Here is a 19223-nt window from a genome sequence, read left to right as displayed (position 1 = left end):
TTCACATGGCTGTCTTCTTACAAGGACACCACTAGTGGGATTAGAATCCACCCTACTCCAGTGTGACCTCATGATAATTTAACTAACAATGTCTACAATGAGCCTGTTTCCAAATAAGGTCACATTCTGAGGTACCAGCGCTAGGATTTCAACATATCTTTTTTGGGGACACAATTCAATCCCTAACACCAGACTTTATGTAAAATCTAAGGATTTTAAATGTTGGAGCAAATGTCTGTGGTACTGTGGTCCAAATACAGGTTAAGTATTCTTAATCCAAAACTTGAAATTCAAAATGCTTCCAAATCCAAAACCTTTCGAGCGCTGACAGGACACCATGAGTAGGAGATTCCACACCTGACCTCACGTGACACATCACAATAAAAATGCAGTCAAAACTTCGTTTCGAGCACAAAATTGTTAGACATTGTATAAAATAACCTTCATGCTGTGTGCATAAGGCGTATATGAAACCTAAATGAGTTTTGTGTTTAGACTTGGGTCCCATCCCTAAGACATCTCAGTATGTTTATGCAAATATTCCAAAATCCAAAAATATCCAAAATCTGAAACACTTCTGGTCCCTAAGCATTTCAGATAAGGGGTACTCAGCCTGTAAAATATTTATCTGTGAGCCAAAGAAAATGTATCTGCGAGCGATGTTTGGCCCGTGGGCTGCCTCCTGGTGATCTTGGTGCAGCATTCAGGTTGCGCCACTATCAGTCCTCCGGGCTCATTTTATTTGCATGTCCCGGATCCTTGGATGAGTGGTCGTTTACACGGTCTTACTGAATTCTCACGGCCACCCTATGAGGTTAGTATTATTTTTTCCATTTTCCATTTACAGGAAACATATAGACATAAAATATAGAAATAACTCAGAGAAAAAGTAACTTGACAAGGCTGAGGTTCAAACTCAGGTCTGGGACGCCAAGGCCCGAGCTTTTCCCAGCAAGGCAAGGCGAGCACGGTGCACGTCTCCGCACGCTGATATTAGGAACTCAGAAACGGGAAGTGGTTTGGTAGAATCGTTTATATTTAAATATATACTTTTATGGAAGAAGTAGAACCGCATTACAGAGTGCCTGGGAACGGAAAGTGGCGCATCACGCAGAGCACCTCCTGGTGCCGTGCGTTGCCCAGCTGGAACTGTGGAACACACGTCTGCACCTGCATTTTTATTTAACAGCACACTGCAAGCATTTATCCGTGTTCAGTGCTGCCATCGTAAATATAAATTTTCGTGGCTACGTAATCTGCTGAGTGGACGGGCCGTCAATCTGTTTGCCACTCTGCAGCTGCTGGCACGTTGCTCCCCCTGCCCGGCACTGTGAGCGGCGCTGCAACGAATGTGCCCCTGCCCACGCAGGCGGCTCTTCCTGGGCCGGGCCTGTTTCATTCCCCGATTGCTGAAGGTCTCATTAGTGACCGTGCCATTATTTAGTTACCCTTTCCCCTGTTGTTGGACTTTTTGCTTCTGTAAATGTCAGCATGGCAAACTCCTTTTGTCTAGAAAGCTGTGTCCATCATGTGGATGGTCCCCTCAGGTAGATTCCCAGAAGGTGAGATGTGAGGCAGGGGTGGGAAGGCTGTGGCCGGGGGACACGCCCACCCACCGCGCACGGAGGTTGCATCAGTTCGCACAGCTGCCAGCAGTGTGTGTGAGTGCCATCTCCACCGCGGGACAGACGTTTAAAGAGCACAAATCCAAGGACATGCAGTCTGTCCCCTTCACTGGGTGCGGTGTGGCCTTATATACCCATGACGTCTCCGCGTGGGGTTTTCCGGAAACCCGTTGGTGAGCCATGACTTTATTTTTCAAACTTATATCAGAATCCCTATAATAAAAAAAAGGTTTCTTTTCCCCTTTTTAACGATTTCTGAATGTGCTTATGGGAGGAGAACCTTACAAGGGCTGGCGTCGAGTTGTGATTTGCTGTACTCGCCTCTGTGGCAGGTGCCGGCAGGGCCGTCTGTCCTGCCCTGTGTCCTGTTCACTGCCTGGCACAGAGTGTGTGTCCCTAATTGGTTGTTGGCTGAAAAGGTGAATTGTCTTTTCCGAAAAACGCATTTGCATGACACTGGACTCTCCCAGAAGAATGGGAATGTGTGACCACTTGAACGACAGTAGTTCAATGCCACTGGAAGGCCCAGTTTGGGAATCTGAGCTGGGCGAGGGTCTTTCCCACTCGCTGTTTCCTGGACCCACCAGCATCTTTTCTTTTTCTCAGGGTTCAGTGTAGACCAGTTTCCACCCGTGCACCTGCTTAATCCCGGCATCGTGCAACATGGGGCCAGTGGAATGGGCGTTTGGATCCATCGGGCCTGAGCATGTCCTCTAATCCCCCAGGGCCGCCCGTCATGCCTGAGTGGCCTCCCTTTCTCTCGATCACAGGCCACAGGCACTCGGTACACTGGGCCCTCCCTACCCCACGGTCCCAGATCTGTGGACTCACTCAACTGTGCATCAAAACTATTTGGAAAAAATGGATGGCTGGGTCTGCACTGAACATGTACAGACTTTTTTCCTTTTCAGTATTCCCTGAGAATACAGTATAACAACCACAGTCACACATCGCTCCAGGACAGGAATAAGTTCCGAGAACGCGTAGAACGCGTAGCGGAGCGATTTCGTCCTTGTGCTAACATTGCAGAGCGCACTTACACACACCTGGATGGTCCAGCCCGCTACACACCCAGGCCGTGTGGTCTAGCCTAGTGCTCATGGGCTGTAAACCTGGACAGCACATTACTGTTCTGAATACCGTAGGCGATTGTAACACAGTGGGAAATATTTGTGCGCCTAAATCTATCTAAACACGGAAAAGGTACAGTAAAAATACAGTGTTATAATCTTACAGGACCACTGTTGTATAGATGGTCTGTTGTTGACTGAAATGCATTATTTGGCATCTGACTGTATTTATGTGGTATTTACATTGTATTAGGTACAGTATTATGAGTAATCTAGAGATTAAAGTACACAGGAGGATCTGTGTAGGTTATATGCAAATACTACACCATTTTATATGAGGGACTTCAGCGTTTTGGTTCAGGGGTCCTGGGAGCAACCCCTCAGGGATACCAGGAGGCAACTGTCATTTCTTTTTCCCCTTAAACGCTTCCATTGCTGTCTATCCCTTATACATCCAAGTGCTTTGCCACTATGCCCAGGGCTTTGCTTGACAGAATACTGTGGTGAATGCATTGAAGGTTCCAGAATTTTCCGGAAGCCTGACAGGCTGGTCCCTGTTCTCTGGCTCCTTACTCTCTTTCGGAAGGACCCTAGCAAACCTCTCCGGACTCCCTGAAGGAGAGCGCCTGCAGTTCCACACCCACAGCTGGGTCGTGGCAGGTGGAGCTAGGTAGGGCAGGGCAGGGGTGTCAGCCCTCGGCTCCCTGAGGGTGTGACCGGGTCTCACTGGGCCTGCCCAGGAGTCCCCTGTGGGACGCCCTCCAAGGATAAGACTGCTGTTGACAGTCTCTTTCTCCAGGCATCCTGCTAGGTCAGCGTGGGCTCACATTAGCCCCCAGGGAGGGGTTGTGGGAGAAGAACCCTGAGCGGTTCCTTGGGCCCTGTCCCGGAGGGCTGGGGTGGGTGGCCTGCTCTGCAGGAGGTCTGGCGTCAGGGCTAACTCCAGCAGGAGCCCCCGCCATGGTGGTAAGTTGTGTTGTAGGATATTGAAACTTGCACAGAAGTTGTATCGCAGTAGAGTCCTGAGTCTGTGAAAACGGCTAAAAATTAGTACAGCTTGCTCACATGCCTCGGTTGGAGGTGTGATTGGGACCTCGGCTGAGGCCGAGAACTTGCAGTGGATCCAGCTAAGTGGGGGGCCTGTGGTAGAGGGCTCTGGAGAAGGTTCAGGTCCTGGAGCTGGGTCACTGGGACAGTCACGGAGACGCAGGGCTGTGTCCTGGGCCACACCCCGGCAGCTCGGCAGCAGCAGCGCCTCACAGAGACCACACGGGTCCTGTGCCTGGGGGAGCGCAGCCGGCTGCCGGGCAGCACGAGGAGGCTGTAGCTGGTGCAGGCGGGAGCAGAGCTCAGGAGCCTGCCCTGGCTGCAGGGGCCCCAGTGGGCACCTCGTCCAGAGTAGCAAAGACCACAAGGCCATCCCGACCACATCTGAAGACTCTGGAATAGACAGGAAGTTATGGCGGTTCTGGGTGATTTATTGCTGTTGTCAGGCGTGAGCAGAGCAGTGAGCCTCAGTCCTCCGGGAGGAGCTGCCGGGTCTGCAGGTTCCTGGCCTCCTGCCTGGTCTCAGGAGGGGACTCCAGGCCCTGTGGGGAGGGGTGTGTGCAGAGGCTCTGGGTCGCGGCCCTGCCCCTCCAGCCCACTGGCTTTCTCAGGGATCTCCACTGCCTGGGGTCAGGTCCTCATCCCTGTTCCTGGGGTCCTGGAAACAGCTCCCTGGCTGCTCCTCTGTTCCAGCACCTTCCCTCCCCTCCAAAGCTGTGAGAATGGCCTTTTCGAGGCACAGTCTGACCCTGCTGCCTTCTTCCTAAAAACACTCCACGGGGCTCCTTGGCCCGCCCCCCAAGGCCCGGAAGCAGCTGTGCACCTGCTGCCTTAGGGCCTCCTGTGCGCCTCGGCCGCAGGTGCCGGCCTTGCCACGCTGCCTCACCTCCCAGGCAAGTGCCTCCCACCTCCTCCGCTCGCTGCCTCCGGCTCCTTTGGGACTTGGCGTAGTCGTCACCGTTTCATCCAGGCCTGTGGCACCTCTTGGCCGGGCACGTCACTCCTGCTCTGGGCTTCCTCAGCCTCCGTGCTCCTCTGTCCTGGCACCTGCTGCAGCCCCTTGTCCCTGTCCCTTTCTACGTCTGCCTCTGCGGGGCTCAGCTCCAGGAACAGCTCAGAGGATGCCACGGCTGAACGAGGGAGTGAAGCAGGCTGCAGGGAGTGGGACTGGGAACCGCGCATGCTCCTGGCAGCCACAGGAGCAGGGCTGGAGCCAGCACCTGTGGCTGACACACGGGGTCTCCAGTCTGTTTTTTTGGGTCAAGTGCTGGGAAAAACCGAAGGTCGTTGTTATCAGACATCTTGCCTCATCTGAACTGGCTCAGGGCCTGAGGCTGCCCCGCGTTCACAGCGGGCTCAGTGGGGAAGGCCAAGGAAGTGCCTCCTTTAGCCCTGCCTGCCCGCAGCCCTCAGGCATTGTCTGTGGACTGCCTCAGTCACAGCAGGGGGTCAAGTGACAGGGCACAGAGCCTCTGGGTGGAGGTGGAGTCTGAGTAGGTCCAGGAGCCAGCCAGACTGGAACATCCCTTGTGGTTTCTGCAAAGCCAAGAACCCCTGAGGCCCAGGCAGCTGTTGCACCTGCCAGCACTTTCCAGGTTTCTTTTGAGGATCCAGGTGTAGAAATCAGCCTTTAGACTTGTCCCAGAGCTCAATAGTTTGTAGATGGCCGATGAGATTTTTTCTGTTCCTAGTGTCAAAAACTCAAAGTCACTTAAGCAAGGAAAGGAATTTATAGAGCTGAAATGTCTAGGGGTGTTGGCTTCAGGCACGGCTAGATCCAGATGCTCACAGGCTACTGTCAGGACCCCCCCCTCTCTCTGTCTTTCAGCCCTGCGTTCCGGTGGGTGGCCTTCTTTCTCAGGCAGGCACTCCCCATGTGGTGGCCCAAATGGCTCTGGCAGCGTCAGGCTTGCATTACACTTGCCCAGCAACCTCTGTGGAAGAGCGAGTCTCTCCTTCTCAGAGTTTGAGCTAAAGTCCCCGGGCTGGTGTTCCTTGGCTCACCTTGGGCACAGGCCCATCCCTGAACTGTTTCCAAGCCTGGCTGTGCAGCGCCTCTTTTGCAAACGTGACTTGGAGGGTTGGTCAACAGTAAATGGGGCAGCATGATGCAGTTGCATGGCTCATCTGATGCGAACCTGTAAAAGGAACAGAGCATCACGTGTGGTTGAAGTTGAAGTGTAGGTATGAACTTGGCTGTATGTATTTCTTTTATGAATTATCCATTGCCTTTTGATGTTGCTTTGGTATCCATCAAAGTATAGAAATTTTACTTTTTTATGGTAAAATCTGCCCACTTTTTCCAATATGAGGGTTTTTGCTTTTGATGTTATGCCTAGTGATGCTTCTCTAAGAAACACAAGGCTCTCGTAGAGTCTGGGCAGGGCAACCTGAAGACTGTGATCTAGTTCAAAAGTCACATATTTTCCCTTGAATGATGGTTTGCTTCAGTCTGTAAAAATGGTAAAACAAATGCTGATGAAATGATTGCCAAGAAACCAGCCAGTCTAGCAAGTGCAGGGTACACATGGCATGGCGGGGCAGCAGGGAATTTTCCCGGACCCACGCGCGCGGAGGTGCCTCCTCATGGCTCTGTTCCTAAAGGAGAAGGCTCTCGCCACGATACTGTTGCCAGCACTGCTCCTGGGGGCCCTTGCAAGTGTCCGGGGACCCAGGGCCTGTGCGGCGGAGTCGACAACAGGCTCAGGGGGACTGGGGTCTGGGAGGAAGGTCCCCAGAGAGTAGACTGGCTCAGAAGCTGTCCTCTGTGACGAGGGCACCCCAGCCCAGCCCAGCCCAGGAAACCGGCTCCTCCCAGCCCATAGGGAGCGTGGCCAGCATCGGAGATCTGCCGGAGCTGGCATCCGTGTGCTGAAGGTGCCCGGAGCCTTCCTGTCCGCAGGAAGCCTTGGGGACAGTGGGGCGGTGTGGCAGAGGAAAGGAGACCGGTGTGGGGGGAGAATTGGTGCTTTTTCCTAGGACTGGAGAAAGTCTGGAAATCGATGCCGACGGTGTGGCTTTGGGCCAAGCCCAGGCACGCTGGCTAGCACCTGCGGCCGCCTCGCGTGATGGAGTACGTGCTGTTTGTGCTGTTCTTCTCCTTCTTCCTCTGCCTCTGCGCCCTGGTGTGCCTTTACTTCTCTGGCTGCCAAGAGATGACGTATAAGCACGAAGGTAAGCAGCTGGCTCTGGGGGGCCTTTCCTGAGGCTCTGTGACAGCCCCCAGCTGTGCCCAGATGCCCCTGCATGTGATGGGCAGTTCTGTTGGGAATGATTCAGAGACAGAAGAGAGGAGGCTAAGAAGGGCTGGATGCAGCTGAGGGGACATTTTGGGGGCGTCTCCTCTTCCTTTTTGTCCATCTGACCTTTCAGGAAAGAGCACCTCCACACATTCAAAGTGCACACGACAAGATGTGTTCGCTCGCCATTCATTTTTGCCAAAACTGAACTTTAAAATCTGGATTTGTGTGTAAGAAGGAGTCAATGAGGCAAGACTTTGGTTGTAAGGAAAATTAGAGTCTCGAGGAATGAGCCCTTTTTCTATAGTAGATATGTTTGGAATGAGCAAAGGATGGAAAGCTACGCTCCTGAAGTATCTCTTGTTAGGAAGTGGCCACAGAATCTTAGAATTATTGAGACACAGAAAACTGGACAGTTTCGTTCATGCTTGACCTTTATTTAAAGCCCCTATATGTGCCAAGCATGAGAGGAAATGATGTTTTCTAGATGGTTCTCCTCTCATCCCTTGCTAAGCAGGGTTGAATTATTTCCAGTATATTTGGAAAATGTGGTATGAAACAGTTGCGTTGTCTTCAAAGAAGACAGCCACCATGTTTTCATTTTAAAGTATCCTTTTCTGCGTTTTTATTGATAGAGGCATACATAGATACAGTCTATTTAGGCTTCCCATGTAGTATAATCACTTAAGTAAACTACCCCTTAAAGGAATCAAACTAACCTGACCCGTACGTTATAAAAGCCTGGGGAGTCGGATCCCGGGCAACTCCTTGCTGCTGTGGACATTTTATATAGTTGTGGGTTCTTCTCCATCACTATAGGGTTATAATTTGACTGCCCTTGTGCGTTTGATTTCCACCCTGAGAGCTGCTTCCTGTTTTCCTCACTACAGCAGGGGTAGTGGGGTCTAGGTCCCTGGGGGCATGTTTTACTTTAGGGGGCTCCACTTGGGTCTGGACTTGGGCTGTTTACAAAGGCAGCTCTGCTTTAAACACAGGTCTGTAGCGTAGCAGGTACAGCCTGTGTATGGGCTCTGTAAGTACTCGGCCAGCGGTCCTGCAGCATTTCAGAAAATGGGTCATCCTAGGTAATTGGATGCTGAGTCTTTAGCCCCCAGGACAGTCCTGACACTGACAGTGGATGGTCAAGCCCAGGAATGTGTCCTAATTGTTTGGAAAGTGTGTGCCCTGATGCCTCCTGGGGCCCCCTTGGTGTGCGGGGCAGGGCCCTCCCTGTATCATGGCTGCCAGTAGGCACAGCAGCAAACACAGACCTGTCCCCAGAGGCCTTGCAATTAGTGGTGTTTACAAGAAATAAGGTGAGCTGAGTGGCTGCCCAGAAATACGTGGGACCTGGAACTCGGGGGTGAACCGTGTATGCGTGGAAGAGCTTCAAGTGCTGCAAATGTGTCACAACTATGGGGGATGTCACTATCTCTGCTCTCTAGAGATTATTGGGAGAGTTTGTGATACCAGAAGTCAGGTATCTGGAGGGGATATTTGCATATATAATTGTCCCCAACCTCTGCCAGGAGAGAAACGCTATTTGAAATCAATTCCTCACATCCCTGCCTGTTAGACTTACCTGGGGAGTGTGACCAGGTCATGCCCAGCTGATGCTGGCTGCAGGAATCAATGGAAAGCATGCCATGCAAACCTGAGATGATTCATGGACACATGAGCCAGTTTGGCTTTCTGTCCATTAGCAGAGTTGTCTTTGTGAGCACTCACGCAACAGCCAGTGTGTTCCGGGCCCTAACCCCTGCCTTTGTGGAGATTCCATTCTAGAGGGGGAAAGGGGGAAGACCAGCAGTAACACAATAGCAATGTGTACCTTTGTCAGGTGGAGATAAGTACTGTGGAGGAGAACACAGAGGGGAGGCTCGAGGGGGTGGGGCGGGGTGGGGTGGGGCATGGGTGCGGTGGTCAGGGAAGCCTTTTTTCACATGGTCGGTCGGTTGCATTTGTGCAAAGACCGGGGGGAGTGAGGGAGAGGGCTGTGTGGATTCTGGGTAAGAGCATCTAGGCAGTGCAAAGGCCCTGTGGCAGGTGTCCATGAGGTGTAGCACGTGCAGAGGAAGAGGGTCTGGGGAGGCAGAGTGGTGGGAGCAGATCCTGCAGGTTCTCTCAGACCGCGTGGAGCCTACACAGGTGTTGGCTTTCACTTGAGCACGGAGAATCATCAGGGGCTTGAGCACAGGAGCAATATGACGTAACTTTTGTCTTAATCTCTGTGGCCGCCAGGTTGAGGGACAGGGCAGGAGCAGGCAGACCAGTGAGAGGGGTTTTCATAATTCTGGTGAGAGGTGATGGTGGCTTAGACCAAACCCATGAGAAGGCTGGATTCTAGGTTAAAGGTGGAGCTGGCAGGATTTGTCCTGGAGGGGACGGGCGTGGGAGAGTGAGAAGGGCATGGACGATGCCTGGGTTTGGGGCCTGAGCACCTGAGAGATTGGAGCTGCGGCTGAGCGTAGGTCGGACTGTGGGAGGCGCAGGTTTGGGGGTGTTGCGTTTTGCCTGTAGGGACCTGCAGAGCCACTGAGGACACAGCTGATACAGGAGTGTGGCTTTCAGGGAGAGGTGTGCCCTGCCCGTGTTAGCAACCAGGAAGGGAGCGTAAGGGAAAGCAGGACACAGAAAGATGCCAAATGCAAGTGCATTCTGGGTGGTGCACAGTGGTGGGCTCCTCCCCTGAAGCCCCTTCAGAAACTCTAACTGTGTAAGGTGTCAAAGATGTCGCTCCTGTCTCCTTTCCTGCCTTATGTCTGAATTATTTCCCAATCATGTTATTAATTGTGGTACCAGCCACGTTTTTCTCATGTTTGCAGAGATGAGATTGCAGACACATATGGGCTGAAACACCCAGGGTGAGGGGGGCCCTTAGCACATGGGCGCACCCTGCTCCCTCGTGGCTGGGGAGGGGGACCAGCCACATCCTGGAAGAGCCAGCAAGGGGCTGGGGCTGGGCTCTGGAATTTAGTATGATTCCTCCTTCACGGTCTGGAAAGCATTCATTGATTGTAAAAACAAATACAAATTTTTCTCAGGGGCTATCTGGGGGAAAAAAGCAATGTTCCTAAAACGAAGGACATTGTTGACGCAAGCTCCTCGGGGCAAGGACCATGCCTGATTTTGATCCTCTTGTATCCGCCAGGCTTTACCCAGTGTCTGGCCCATAGAAGGTGCTTGGCCAGTGTTTGCTGAATGGATGGATGAATGAATGGATGAAGCTCCGTACACTGTGGAATTTGGGGTGGGACAAGTGGTGGGCAGGGTACCCTGGAGACTGGAACGCAGAGCACTGAAATTACCTTGACTCTGAGTGATGGGTTCATGAGGATCCTTTGCGCTACGCCTGCTGATTTCGGAAATGTTCCCAGTTTTCTATAATGAATAGTTAAGTGAAAATTGCCTTTGAGCGCAGCTCTGGTGAGGGCGTGGGCCACGCACGTGCCCTGCTAGTCAGAGGCCTGGGGTCAGTGCACGGACTCTACTTCTTTAAGCTTGTGCCTGTTTCTGGCATCCAGATTCATCCAGATTCTTGCCTTGGAACTAGACACCTGCCTTGGCCCTGTCCCATTCTCCTTTTGCAGCAGTCGCACTGCTTGGGCAGTGCATGTGAGACCCCTTTTGTGCTCGCAGGTGAGGTGGGGGTGTTACTGTGTCCATTTGCTGAAGCGGGAAGCTGGCACTTACAGGGCCTGAGTGATTTGCATGGGTCGGCAGCTCGAGAGCCTGGAGCCAGGGTCTGACCAGCTCGCTCTACCTGTAAGCCTGGAACTCAAGCCCCACCTCCTGCCACCTCCTGTCCCACCCAGTTACAAGCGCCCTAACTATGTCTTAGGATACCAATCGTAGCCCCCTGCACTGGCGTGATGATGACAGGGCTGGGGGACTCTGGTGTTCCCCAGTCTGTTGCTAATGTCATGCAAATTGCTTTTTATAGAAGCATGTTGTGGAGACGTTTTTTGGATTTGACGAGGAGTCTGCGGACTCAGAAACGTTGTCGGAGACGTCCTACAACACAGACAGGACGGACAGGACCCCGGCCACGCCTGAAGAAGACCTGGACGATGTAAGCAAGCCAGTGGGAGTGCAGGAGCTCACCTGCCTGTGGCTCAAAGCCCAGGGACCACTCCCAGCAGTGCGTTATCCAGGCTATGGATCAGGAAGAGGGGCCACCCTGTTGTGGGCTCAGGAACCCCGGCAACGGGAACAGCACGTGGGGCCCTTTCTTTTCCCAGCACCGATTTACCGGACAAGCCGAGCCGTTCACGTGTGACACCTGGTGTTACTTACCATTCACAGATAAAGTTGCTGTGTGGCAGCCTCTCCCTTGTCCCCACGCACGTGTGTATACGTACACACTACCAGGTGAAACAGTCTCATTGCTTTTCTTGACTACAGAAATAAAGCATCATTGTAGGAGAAAATCTGAGCAGTCCTGAAAAGTGTAAAGAGGAAGGTGAAACACACTTGGCGTCTGGCCACCCCAAGGTCACTGCCTTCCCCTTTTCTGAGCGTCTGTGCCCTCCGGGTAATGACCACCTTACAGAGCGGGCTGGATACTGAGGGCGTGAAGAGCCGCTCTCACCTCTCCCCAGCTGCATGCCCTCAGAGTCCCAGGTAAAACCTCAGGCAGACCCTGGACCTTCCAGTGACAGGAATAGCCACGTTTGATTAACTTCCTGAGCTCTGGATTCATCCAAGGCAGACCTTCCCCTTCCTCCCTGCTGGGGTCTGTGTCAGGCTCGGCTGCTGTTTCCCTTCCTTGTGTTTCTGGCCCTTTGCAGGCCCCTGGTGGCTTTTTTTCTGAGCCCAGGGAGGGGCCTGGGTGGGAAGGGTTTGGGGGGACTTGCCAGGGGCATCTGGACCTTGGGGCAATGCCCTCTGGCTGGGCCAGGTGCACAGTGCTGCTTCTCATGGGGGCACTTCTCTGGGCTTTCACAAGCTCCCCTGGGGGGACCACTCTCTGCAGCTTCCTGTTGGGGGTGTGATCATTGCCTCTCTGGGACTTCCCATGTCCCAGGACTCTGGGTGGTCAGCCTCCCACAGAGACCTGGCTGGGGTCCTTTTCCCCTCTCCTGGTGGCCTGCTCTGTGAAACCCCTTCTAGAATGACTTCCAGGTTGGTTTCCTCCCATGGGTCCCTTTGGTCATGGAGAATGTGGCCCATTCTGTGGGCATAGGCACATCTGACCCCAAGGCAGCCCTTCTCTTTGCTGTGCCACCTTGTGCCAAGACTCCAGGGGATACGTATCACCTCTCCAAGTAGTGCCCCTGACATCCCTTCTCATGCTGGGAGAAAGACACACCGTCCTCCCCATCGGCCCACCAGCCTCAGCCGAGCGCCAGCTGGAGGGGCCTCGCCCATGCGGGGGACCCACCACAGCCCGAGGCGTGCCCTGCACGCGGTCTGCACCAGGCTGCTCGGCATCTGGGGCACTATTCTCAGCCACAGCACAAAGTCTCGTTTTCATATCCTGTTACAATGAACTTAAACAGAACCAGCCAGACATGCGCTTTTTAATTTCCATTTTTCCAGCCACTGATGCATAAAAGGCATCTTCCGGCACCCAAACATGTGGCTCTACATCTCTTCTCCCAGGACCACAGCCATGTGGGGGTTTTCACACGGATGGACATCCGCCACTCAGCAGGTCCCTGACAGGGGCATTTGTGGTGTTTCCAGCTTTTCACATCTTGGAACAAGCACGAGCACAGTGCTCTTTCCAATGTGCGTCTTCACACGCCTGTGTGGCTGCCGCTTACGATACGCTCCCAGGAGAGGTGCCGGGTGGGGGGGCGCCTTTACCGCGGAACCCTCGCCCTGCCGCTGGGCTGCTGTCCCACCTGCTCCCGCACCATCCACGCGATTCTGGGAAGAGCCCTCACGGCCGAGGTGGTGTCTCCTCTTGGCCCTCCCTCCGGAGCCCTCGTTGCTTCCTGGCAACGGCAGACTCCTTAAGCCTCGTGGCATGTGGACGTTGGTTTTGTCCAAGTCCACTCTGGCACTCAAAGCCCCGGCAAGTGCCGCGCTTGATTGATTGTTTTCTTCTCCATCACATTAAGGCCACTGCCCGAGAAGAGGCCGACCTGCGGTTCTGCCAGCTGACCAGGGAGTACCAGGCCCTGCAGCGAGCCTATGCCCTGCTCCAGGAGCAGGTGGGGGGCACGCTGGACGCTGAGAGGGAGGCCCGGGTAAGTGCGGCCGGCCCTCAGGGCTGGCAAGGGCTGGCAGAAGGCTAGGTGGTGTGGCCCTTTCCAGAGGTGAGATTCTGTCACGGATCCTGCCTTTCACACTGGACTCAGCAAAGTCCCCACTGTGGCGATGTTCCAGAACTCTCTCTCCATCCTTGATGTGACCACAGGAGCTCTGGGGTGTCCAGCTGCCAGAAGAAATGGTGCTGCTGTCTAGCTAGCACCTGTCGCGTGTGCCGTCTGTTTGCAAGAGAGCACGCCTCCAGGACCTAAGGCTGTGCGTGAAGCCAGAGACTTGGCTGGCCTTGTGGGCTTTACACTCACCTCCCTCCAGGGCTGAGACCCCAGACACCTCCCTGGAACACTTGGGGGACTCAGGGAGCTCTCAGCCTGCGAGGCACTCTGGGCCTTCTCAGCCACCTAAGTCCAGGCCTTGTCATCCCTCATGCTGGGCTGAGCTCTGCCTTCGGGAAACTTCCACCCACTGGCCCTTCTCCCACCTTTAGGACCCACATGGACTAGGGCCTGCTTGCTCTTCCTCTTGGGAGCACGGGCCTCCCAGAGTGCATAGCATGGGTGCCAGTGCCTTCCTGTGTCCCATCCCCGTCTTATTCCCACAACAGCCCCTGGAGGCAGGAGGAATTAACCCCATCTTCTGAATGAGAAAACCGAGGCTTAGAAAAAACCGAGAAACTTGCCCCCAAACACCTAGACAATACGTAACCGAACTGAGAGTGAAAGCCAGGTTTCTCTGACTCTGAGTCAGTGCTGTTTTGAGAACCTCGTTTGAAAACTGCACGGGGTGTAGATTGTGACGGCCTTAGAGGAGATGTACTGGAATTGGGCATTGTCTGGCAAACCTCTCATGGATGGCAGATGCAGAGAGGAGAGGACACCCCAATGTGGGGCTTGTTCAGGGGCAGCAGCCCTGCGTGTGAGGCAGGGGCAGGAGAGATGGGGGTCGGGGCTGGCGGGGAGGGCAGCTTCTGTGCCATAAAGGAAGGTTCGGTCTTATCCTCTAGGTCAGAGGAGGGAACCACTAGGCTTTGTTTGGGCTGAATTGTTTTGGTTGTTTCTTAATTGCACCCACTTGCCAACATTTAAAAGTCAAGAGGTTTCACAGAGAAACCCAGATTGCCGACTTCGCTTGAAACGTCAGAGCATGTGGCCACACCAGCCTCCCGTTCCACGGGAGCTGTGGCTGCCTCCCGAGCTGGGCCGTGGGCCTCTAGCCTGTCTCGCCACTGCTCCCTGTCGCCCCACCCCCACTGGCTTCCCTTGTTCATGTGAGTTACCTGGTGCTCGAAGTCTTGGTTTTCGGCCCTTGCTGTCGGCCACACGAGGCCCAGGCGGAGGCCGAGCAGTGTGCGCCGCGCAGTCACCTCCTGTGCTGAGCGAGCAAACGCCGCGCTGGCTCGGAAAGCCGCGCTGGGGCCCTGAAGCCTCTCGCTTCTGGCTCACTCGTCACCCTGAAGAAACTGGTTCCTTCTTTAGGTTCATTTTCCTTGTTTGTAAAATGAGGGGAGCTGGAACTGGCAAACTCTCAAGACCTTTCGGTTCCTGACAATTTTATGTCGGTAGCTACAGGTGACCCTCCACGCCACTAGGTAGACAGCAGGCCGAGTTTGAATACGTGCTCCTGAGCACGAACCCGTGCCTAAGGGGTGCCTGTAAGCGGCGCGGGCATTGCTCAGGTTGTGCGATCCTTTCTGCTTCTCTCTTGCCCTCGAGGGGACCTGCTCACTTCCCTGTCTTTCCCTTCCAGACTCGGGAACAGCTACAGGCTGATCTGCTGAGGTGTCAGGCCAAAATCGAAGATTTGGAGAAGTTATTGGTTGAGAAGGGACAGGTGAGCAGGAACGATGATGTGTTTGTGAATCGTTGCTTTTCTGTCCCGTTGATGGTGTCCTTGGTGCTTGCCTACGTGCTGAGGGGGGTGCTCTGTGGAAGTGTATCTGGAGCTGCAGAGACATTGGAGAAGAAACCCAGCAGACCCAGGAGAGAATATGATTCCTAACGTGCCTATTTGCTGAATTAAAAAAAATCAAAATGCATGATGGAATTTTAACTTGACTCTTTCTTTGTTTGTTTGCTAAATGCACAAAGATAGGAGATGATTCCAAAAGCAGAGTTGCAACCAAAACCTTTTTTGACTCGAACCTATGAAGATTTTGCACGTGCCAGGCCTTAGGCCTCATGGCCACAGGGTTCCATGCTGTGATTGTGTCATAGAAAAATCCAGGCACTTGTGCTTCTCAGATGAGTCACCTCCACGTACCCATCCTCTGCATTTGACTGGGCAAGGCCGACTTGTCAGCAAGACCCTGGGGTGGGGAAGACAGCAGAGAGGGCCCTGGTGGAAGTGCAGCGTCTCAGAGGGCAGCGTGCGGAGGTTAGCACAGGCCCGCCTGCTCTGTGTCGGAGGGCTGTCTGCTCCACATGGTTTCTCCGGGATCCGGGGGCGGAGGCATCACCATCTTGTAACTGCTGTATCTAGAACTTGTCCTCTGCTGGGCTGTTCGCTGCCTTGGCAGAATTCATTGGCCCAAACCAGTCCCATGGCCCCTCCTAATGGCGGGAGTGCCAAGGGGTGTGTGTGGCAGATGGAGTGTCGGGGTCACCCTGTCCCCACCTCTGGGGTCATCTGTGGGGACACCCTGGCCCACAGCCTGGTTGGTGGTGGGGCCAGGGAGGCCTGGCGAGGCCTGCCACAGGGCCTAGGGCCTGGTGGGACCGTGTGGGGCCTGGGGGTACCCTGTGGGTAGGAGGGGGGTATGAAGGGAGGGGTTGTAAGAGGCTCCAGGCCGGTTAGCAGGGAGGAAGCAGGAAGAGCACCACGAAGCCAATGGCTGACAGCCAGTTCTGACTGATCCCCGGTTAGCGGGCAAGGGCTCAGGGTTGTGACTGAGGTTCACGTTAAGGCAGATGGCCGGTAATCAGAGCTCACGCCTGCCCAGAACAGGTCACTGCAGCAGGCTTTATTAAAGGCTGCATTGGGGCTGTGAGCACTGAGCCCTTAGGAATGGCACCTGTGCGTGGCGGTCCCGCATTTGGAGCACGTGTGCTGGGGCCAGCCTGCCAGGGGCCAAAGGTGGCTCTGCTGCTTGCTCGTTGTGCGACCTGGGACAAGTTACATTATTGCTTTGGGCTTCGGTTTCATCATGTTTGAAATGGGGCTATTCATACACGTAACACGTTAGGGAAGGGGAAGCAGGAGACTGGGAGGGAGCCAGGGCAGAGAACCAGGTGAGGGAAGATGAGGTGTTTTCATACTCCTGCCCCAACTTGACATTGGCCTCAGTTTCCCTCTTCCAGGCTGAGCTCATGCATTTGAGCTTGCCTAATCACGGTCTGTGAGTAACTCGGCCTCCCACCTTAGCGTGCCAGGTCCTCTGTTCGTGGGCCTGCTCTGCCCTCACTGCCTGCTGCAGGAAGGGGCAGGTCCAGGGCAAAGCATATGGCCATTCGTTCAGCAAGCATCTGCCAGAGCCCTCGGCCGCCGCCAGCCCTGAGCTGGCGCACAGATGATGGGTCAGTGCGCTATTGCTGTGTAACAAACCATCCTGAAACTCAGTTGTTTAAAACAACAGACATTTTATTTACTCATAGTTCTGAGGATGAGCAGTTTGGGCTGGGCTTGGCTCGGGCTCAGTGGCTCTGCCTGCCCCACCTGGGTGGTTCCTGAGGCTGCAGTCGTCGGGCGGTTCCACCGGGGCTTGATGGCCTCACGCTGCTGTCTGAGCGCTGGTGGCAGCTGCTGGCCAGGTCTCTCATCCTCAGGGATGCTCACTGGCTTCTTCATCTGGTGGCCTTGGGGCAGGAAAAAAGGGCAAGCCCTGAGGCACAAGTACTTCCCAAGCCTCTGCTCACATCACGGTGGCTAGCATCTCAGTAGCCAGAGCACGTCACAGCCCAGCCTGCTCCTCTGGTGGAGGAGCAGCCCCCAGCGCCTGTCAGGCGGAGCCACGAAGAGATGTGCACAGGAGGTGGCAGGGAGCATGTGGCCGTCTTTGCAAACAACCCTCCACGGATGAAAGGGAATGGAGTGCTGCCCCGTCCTCACAGGGCCCCGCGGGGTGGTGAGGCCAACACGTGGGGCAGCACGGTGACGATGCTGCGCACTCCGTGTGCGTGGAATCAGACCTGAGGTCAGGCCTTGGCTTTTACGCATCCTAGAACGCCTGGCCTGGCCCAGCCCCAGCTCTGCGCCCAGCAGCAGAGGAGGGAGGAAGAGAGTTGGAGAAGGCTTCCCCTGCCTTCCCTATTCATTCATCCATCCAGTCTGATGTTCACTGAGCACTGGCTGTGTGCCAGGCGCTGTGCTTGGCTCGGGAATCCACAGTGACAAGATGGACTTTGTGCCCTGTGCTTGCAGATCGTGCATGGGAGGGACTTGCCCAGGCAAAGACACCTGGGAGGGCGGCGCAGGTGGAGTGTCGCTGTAGCTCTGACCAGGCTGCAGGGTGTGGGGCTGGCCTTCAGGTGTGTCGAGGGCCTGCTGGTCTGGACTCGGTCACCCTTGAGCTGTGTCTCTGTGAGTGCTACATGCAGGATGAGGTCACTGTGCTTTGGGGATGTGAACAAGTGGGGAGGGAGGCCCCACAGACCTGCCCTTCTTTCTTCTGGGTTGAAGTTTGAGCAGGAAGAAGAGGGTGTCTAGCTACTGTCCTTTCCTCTGACCTTTCCATAGAAGGTTTCATAGAAAGTGACCTTTCTCCCTAAAAGTGTGTTACCGTCAGTTTGCTTCAGTTAGTGTGACCATATTTAGTGCTTTTCCTTAGGATTCCAAATGGGTGGAAGAGAAGCAGCTGCTGATCAGAACAAACCAAGACTTGCTGGAAAAGGTACGTGACCCTGCTCCAGAGAATCCCAGAGCCCGGTCAGCCAGGACCTCGGCCCCTCAGGCCGCGTGAGTCTCTCCCAGCGCCATTAGCGCACTCCAGGGACAAGGGCCCTGGGCCTGGGTGGCTCTCACGTGGAGCGGTGTCTTCCTCACATTGAGTCAAGCCTGACTCCTGCCCGTGTCCTCTGGGACCAGGCCTCCAGAGCTGGTGTAGACCACCCTCCCGGGCACGCTGCAGAAGTGGGAGGGTGGCCTGTGCTCTGCCACTGCTTTGGGGTTCCAGAGCCTGTCACCCTCCAGCATGGAGGGCACCTGGGGCACTGGTCACTGGGCAGACCTTCAGGCCATCGAAGGCCGGTTCAGCTGACCCATACTGGGAGCTGGGCCTCTCTGGTCATGGAACTTTCCAGAGCTCTCTCAGGGAGTCTGCTCGGGGAGTAGATCTAATGCTTTGGGATTAATACCATAGCTTTTTTTTCCTCTTTATTTGTGTACAATTCAGTTGTTCCCTTAATAAACTTACTGAATTGTGCAACCATCACTGCAATGCAGTTTTAGAACATTTTCAGCCCCCACAAAAGACCCCTCCTGCCCATTTGCAGTCATTCCCTATCTCCCACCCCCAGCCTCTGGCAGCTGCCAGTCTACTCTGTGTCTCTATAGATTGGCCTTTGTTGGATGCTCCATGTAAGTAGAACCGGACCGAAGGTTAGGCCTCTGCTTTAAGTGTCCTGGAATGCCGGCACTGGATGAGCCTGGGAGGGTCTCAGCCCAGCCCCAGCTCTGCCGCTGACCAGCGTGTGGCCTGTTCACTTCCCTGTGTTTCTCAGTGGTATTTGGGACAGGGCCAGTCACCATTGTGCAAGCTGGCCCAGTGCCATGGGAGGGTTTTAGCATCCTTGGTCTTGCTCACTGAATTCTGGGAGCCACAGAAAACTCTCACATGCTCACCCCATTTCCAGATGTCCCTGTGGGGCAGGACCACCTGGCAGAGAGCCCCTCCTGGTCCTCCTGTACCTGTGGTCAGGCGTAGTTCTGAGGACTTACTTGAAGGCCTCATTTATATACATTATCTTAGTGACTCCTCACTTGCCACTGGGAGACACGTGTGCTCTTACACTCCTTGGGCAGCAACCAAGGCACAGAACAGTTAGGCAGCCTGTCCAGTGTCTCCCAGATGGCTCTGGGATCAGGGCATCTTG

The 19223-nt window shown here is 54.5% G+C and overlaps 1 protein-coding gene across 1 annotated transcript in view; it reads left to right on the top strand.

Moving 5' to 3' along the window:
- The window catches only part of JAKMIP1 (janus kinase and microtubule interacting protein 1), a 73258-nt gene that overhangs the window by 28047 nt on the left and 25988 nt on the right, over window positions 1–19223 (top strand). Inside the window, exons 7-10 of the mRNA XM_012662842.1 lie at window positions 10925–11053; window positions 13050–13178; window positions 14944–15027; window positions 17960–18022. Coding sequence (XP_012518296.1) covers window positions 10925–11053; window positions 13050–13178; window positions 14944–15027; window positions 17960–18022 — 405 coding nt within the window. The remainder of the gene's footprint in view (window positions 1–10924; window positions 11054–13049; window positions 13179–14943; window positions 15028–17959; window positions 18023–19223) is intronic.

The sequence above is a fragment of the Propithecus coquereli genome, unplaced genomic scaffold (assembly GCF_000956105.1).
Source record: "Propithecus coquereli isolate 6110/MARCELLA unplaced genomic scaffold, Pcoq_1.0 Scaffold785, whole genome shotgun sequence".
In the NCBI taxonomy this organism is placed as follows: Eukaryota; Metazoa; Chordata; class Mammalia; order Primates; family Indriidae; genus Propithecus; species Propithecus coquereli.
Note: the sequence above shows the minus strand (reverse complement) of the source record. Positions and strands in the feature narration are given on the sequence as shown.